The sequence below is a fragment of the Lithobates pipiens genome, unplaced genomic scaffold, assembly GCF_037356315.1.
Source record: "Lithobates pipiens isolate NorthernLeopardFrog02 unplaced genomic scaffold, aLitPip1_a1.2 Scaffold_22, whole genome shotgun sequence".
NCBI classification, from domain to species: domain Eukaryota; kingdom Metazoa; phylum Chordata; class Amphibia; order Anura; family Ranidae; genus Lithobates; species Lithobates pipiens.
This window is the reverse complement of record NW_027507784.1, coordinates 321,774,754-321,780,651: the sequence shown is the minus strand read 5'-3', so window position 1 is coordinate 321,780,651 and position 5,898 is coordinate 321,774,754. Positions and strand designations below refer to the sequence as shown.

The window sequence follows — 5,898 nt, the reverse complement described above, 5'->3', positions numbered from 1 at the left end:
TGGGATCCTATTCACAGAGTATATTCTGATGTCATGGTGTCCTATATGATGACATAATAATGTCAGGTATGGAGTACAGTCATGTATGTGATATGCAGAGTCCAGGATCCAGGTAGATGAGGCTCTCAGTGATCTCTCACGTACACACAACTGTCACTTCTCAGCAGCTCCTCTGCTCAGCACTTCTGCAGAAGTCGGAGCTGTGCCCGCACAGTGACGTAGCACAGTGGGCGTGTCCGAGCTCTCCATAAAAGTCGGTGCTGTCTCTGCATGCAGCCAGAAGAGCTCTTGTAGTTTTGCAGGATTGTCCTCTATGCAGCTCAGTCACAGCACTACCCGCACAGTCAGAGGAAAGCTGACAGCTATGATCAAGAAGATGTGCCCCAATGAGACCGAGCTGAACATCCCAGCCAAGAACTGCTACCGCATGGTCATCCTTGGCTCCTCCAAGGTGGGCAAGACTTCCATTGTCAGCCGCTTCCTGAGCGGCCGCTTCGAGGAGCAGTACACCCCAACCATAGAGGACTTCCACCGAAAGTTCTACAGCATCAGGGGAGAGGTCTACCAACTGGACATACTGGACACTTCTGGCAACCACCCCTTCCCTGCTATGAGGAGGCTCTCCATCCTAACTGGTGAGTACCTGGCTCCTGGACCTATTTGCAGTAAATAGTTGGAGAATTGTATGGTTAGCATATGGGTAAAGATTAAACTTTAGCACCTAGTTAGAGTCTTGCAGCCTCCTAAGATTGCCATAAACCCAATCTTTTTATGGGAAGCCCCATGTTTGGAGTCTTAGATGACTTCAACTTTTGTATGAAGTCCTAGTCTAGTGCAACCTTGCATGAGCACCTAAACCATTTTATTGGCGCTATAAAACTGTTGGGTTTGCATACAACTTTGAATTCTAGACTTTCCTAGGCATTGCCAAACGGGATTGTAGGTCTTCTCAAAGGGATGAGTGCTATAATAAACCATGAGCTGGCTAGGTCTGTGAAGGTTCTCTTTGATCCAGGCTGTGGTTTGTTGAGTAGTAGTTAGTCACATGCAACTGGACTTGTTTTGCCACCTTGAAGACATTTCATAGCTTACTAAGCCACTTTTATGTCTGCAAAGGTTCTCCTTTATTAAGCTCATGGTATATCATCGTAGCCAGTCACATGCAACTGGACTTGTTTTGCAACCTTGAATACTTTTAATAGCTTACTAAACCACTTTTATGTTTGCAAAGGTTCTCCTTCATCCAGATTATGGTAATTAATAGTGGGTTTGTCACATTCAACTGGGCTTGTGTGGTAATGCTGAAGATGTTTTAAAGCTTAAAGATGTTCTAAGGCACTTCTTCTGGAAGAAAGGTCTTGCAAAACTATGGAAGGTCTTCAACATTACAGAACAAGTCTAGTTGAATGTGACTATCTACTACTAGTGAGCTGGTAGTAGTAGTGCTAATGAGCGAGTTAGTTGAGAAACAGTAGCTCCTACACAGCTAGACATACAAATCCTGTCTTGTATTTTAATAAGAATAAAAAGTTGACTTGTATACTAACCTGTTTCTTCTTTTCTTCAGGTGATGTCTTTATCTTAGTCTTCAGTCTGGATAATCGTGACTCCTTCGAGGAGGTCCAGCGCCTGAAGCAGCAGATCCTAGAGACCAAGTCTTGCTTGAAGAACAAGACCAAGGAAAACTTTGAAGTCCCCCTGGTGATTTGTGGCAACAAGGGAGACAGAGACTTCTACAGAGAGGTCCAACCCAAAGAGATCGAACAGCTGGTTGGAACAGACACTAACTGCTCCTACTTTGAGGTCTCGGCCAAGAAGAACTCTCGACTGGATGAGATGTTCCAAGCTTTGTTCACCATGGCCAAGCTCCCCAGCGAGATGAGTCCAGATCTCCACCGTAAGGTCTCTGTCCAATATTGCGAGATTTTGCATAAAAAGACCCTCAAAGGAAAGAAGGTGAAGGAGGACGGAGACGCCTATGGGGTGGTGGCCCCTTTTGCCCGCAGACCCAGCATCCATAGTGACTTAATGTACATTAGGGAGAAAGCTATCGGCGGTGGACAGAGCAAAGACAAAGAGAGATGTGTTATTAGCTAGGGGTCAACTTGTCTATAGCCGCCGAGGCTTTATAAATATATACATAGTTCGACAACACAAAAGTTCGAGGTGTTTTGAAGAAGCCAAGTCGAAGGAGGCATGTCCGTCGTGGTGATCACATGCCCACCATGCCTTCTGTCAAGTAGTCGGGGCACCAAGGCTGTTGTGGAACGCCGAGGTCAGCCTTGGGGGAGCTGATGAATTTTTTTTTTCGGGCAGCATTACATTCAGTCTGTCTAAACGTAAGAACTGAGAAGGAGCAAACAGCAAGTTGTATGTTGACTTCATGTAAAAAAAAAAAAAATTTTAAAGTTAAAGATAAAATAATAAAATACTCAGTGGAGTTAGAACTGTCCTCCCCTGTGGGTTTACCATCTGGACTGAGTAATGGGGAGACCTGGGACAACATCTGATCTCTGTAGACTTTACAAGGACTGAAAAGTGACTTTGTTTACACAGTGCCCTGAGCACATTTCTCGGAGTATTGTAAATGGAACTGAACAAAACCATTTTGTTTATAGAACATCAGACATTTCATTGTCATGTCATACATCTATATTTTTTTACAGAATAAAAAAATTAAAATACATTCTCGTATGTCTGCTTCCTCGAGTCTTACAAAGTGTGGTAATGCAAAAAAGCAAATAAATAAAAATGCAACATGGTATATGACGTTTAGGTGACCATGGCTTGTTTGGCTGTTGCACTAGAAGTCCCAGCATGCATTGGGAGTTCTGGAACTTCTAGATCACAAAAGCTAAACAAGTGGGTTTCACTTTTAAGCTGGATAGACACTATACAACTTTTGTTGTTCAATTTCCTTTAAATTTACCTTCAACTATGTGGTGCTTGGGCCTGCCTGATTGCATATAAATTCAGAGTCTTTAGGTATGACCTCATATTATATGGTTTTGGTAAATCTAAAGGGGGGGGGGGAAATCGACAGAAAATTGTACAGCAAAACCTTGGATTGCAAGCATAATTCATTCCGGAAACATGCTCGTAATCCAAAGCACTTGTATATCAAAGCACATTTCCCCATAAGAAATGAAGCAAACTCAGATGATTCATTCCACAACTATTTATTCATAAGTCTTTCAGTTTATAGTCCATATAAAAAGATTATAGTGATGTGACCAGGTTGTGTAACCATAAAATGTCCGTCTACAAATGGAAGTCTCTACAAGGGGATTAGAAGCAAAATCCAGCAGGAGCTACAAAGTATAAAAAAAAGAGGCGCCTCTAAGTGTAGCAATATGGTTACATTTAATGAAGGTACAACATTTAGTAACTCATATGGTTGATGACTAAAAGAGGCACATCTAAGTATGCAAGCACCTGGGGTAAAGCTGTCCACATAGACTGTCCTCTGCACAGCCGGCTCTCACCGCTGTCAGTCTGCAAGCATGACTGGGAAGACTACCCTGCAGTAGAGTGATCTGAAAGCGAGACTTGAAGGGCTCATAAAACACAGCGTGGAAGGGGCGACGCTGATGGTGTTGTGGAGGATGGTCTATGTGGATAGCTTTATCCCAGATGCCTGCATGCTTAGATGTGCCTCTTTTAATCATCAACCATGTGAGTTGCTAAATGTACCTTCAATAAATGTAACCATATTGTTACACTTAGACGCGCCTCTGTTCTGTTTTATACTCAGTTGTGACATGACACTACTTGTATATCAAGACATCGCTTGTATATCAAGTCACAATTTATTTTAAAAAAATAGCTTGTCTTGCAAAACACTCTCAAACCAAGGTTTTACTGTATAGTGTGCATCCAGCTTCACTGTTCTGAATTGTATAGATCAGTCTTCGGTGTGCTAAGATTTTACACCCACCTGGTAACAATGAATACAATAAATATTAATACACAAAGCATATCAACAAATGGTGCACATTAGATATTGAACTTGTTTCTAAATAATATAAAATTCTCTTGAACAAGGGGGTAAGCAACTGTTGTGGAACTACAAGTCCCATGAAGCATTACAAGACTAACAGACACAGGCATGATGGGATTTGTAGTCTCACCACAGCTGGCGTGTGTATCCACGCACTACTAACGGGTATAGTTATAAAGCAGTCAATGAGACATTCACCAATCAATCTCTGCGATTTAAAACACATGCACCCTTTGATTCACATGCAGTAAATGTTACATTCACTGTTTTATAAATATGCTCTAATCTTTATATGCCAAAACGTATTATAACTCAAAAATGCAGCATTAAGTCCCCTGATACCTTTCCAAAAACGCACCAGCTGAAAAACGCATAGCTGTGGATGTGTGCCATAGAAAACTATGTTAAATGGACTGTAGTGCGTTTCTGGAAAACGCACAAAGCAAGCACATAAGTGTGAGCGTAGGGTTAAACCGCCAATGCTTCAGTCTGATATCAGCTACAAGCATTCAATGAGCATGCTGCTTCGGGGCTCACATAAGTAAAAAAATTGATGATCATAATTTAACCCCTTGTGAACAAGAGGCTTTTTTTGCACCGTGTTGAGCTTCAATCGAGGCAACATAGTTTCATAGTTAGTAAGGTTGAATAAAGACACCAGTCCATCCAGTTCAACCTGAGTGAGTGTCTACAATTGTCCCTATCCCTGTACATTGCACACTCATATCGGTCCCTACCCTCAATGAGCCCACAATCCAAGGTCCCCATTCATATACTAGGGCCAATTTTGGACAGAAGTCAATTAGCCTAACTGCATGTCTTTGGATTGTGGGAGGAAACCCACGCAGGCACAGAGAGAGCATGCAAACTCCAGGCAGGTAGTGTCGTGGTTGGGATTCGAACCAGTGACCCTTCTTACTGCTACGTGAGAGTGCTAACCACTACACCACTGTGCCGCCTAACAAAAGGTTAAGTCTGGGTTTATGCTAGTGTGAATTGGATGCAGGTTTTCCCTCTCATCCAGTTTGCACAACAAGAGATTGTGACCGGCTCTCTATGGAGCCGCTTCACATATCTCTACAGCAGCTCCGGTGCGATTTGCACAGGAGTCCTGTGTGTCTTTTGGTACATTTCAGGACCTAATTCAGCCAAAAATTCAGGCTGAAATCGGACCTGAAACGGTGAACGAGGACGCATCGGACTCCCGCTGTGAGCCGCTGTGTTCTTATATGTGAACCCAGCCTTAATCGTGCACTCATCAGCAATTCATATTTCACATGATAAACCTGAAATTCTCCTGCAGCCTTCACCTTGTTAAAACTTGTTGCAACATTGAAACAAACAACTCACAAAAATAATGTTAGCAAGAGTTAGCTTGTCATACGGTGCCACCTGCTGGCCACCTGGTGCAACAGTCTCCAGTTTACAAAGCAGTCAAGTGTCTCCGGAGTTTACAAGTTTACAGCAGAGTGGCATGCTGAGGTTTGTAGTTCTCCACCTGTTTTTAAAGCATATGATGGTTGATTTTACAGACAGGAAATCTGCTCATAATCATTTCAGCAATTACTTTTCTAGATCTGGACATAAAATAAACACTTAAAACGGAGGTTCACACAAAAATGGAACCTCCGCTTTTCAGAACCCTCCCCCTCCTCCGGTGTCACATTTGGCACCTTTCAGGGGGGAGGGGGGTGCAGATACCTGTATAATACAGGTATTTGCACCCACTTCCAGGCATAGACTCTTGCGGAGTCTACGCCTCTTTCCCCCCCCCACAATCTGCTGGGAAACACACGGGTTCCAGAGACAGCAGGGACCATCCGGATTGCGCAGCGTGACTCGCGCACACGCAGTAGGGAACCGGGAAGTGAAGCCGCAAGGCTTCAGTTCCTAATTAC

The 5,898-nt window shown here is 43.2% G+C and overlaps 1 protein-coding gene across 1 annotated transcript; it reads left to right on the top strand.

Moving 5' to 3' along the window:
• Positions 1–267: 267 nt before the first annotated feature.
• On the top strand, positions 268–2,686 carry RASD1 (ras related dexamethasone induced 1). The gene is made up of 2 exons (XM_077449504.1): positions 268–635; positions 1,568–2,686. The coding sequence occupies exons 1-2, from the start codon at positions 314–316 to the stop codon at positions 2,095–2,097; spliced, it is 852 nt and encodes a 283-aa protein (XP_077305630.1). The 5' UTR covers positions 268–313; the 3' UTR covers positions 2,098–2,686.
• The last annotated feature ends 3,212 nt before the right edge of the window (positions 2,687–5,898 follow it).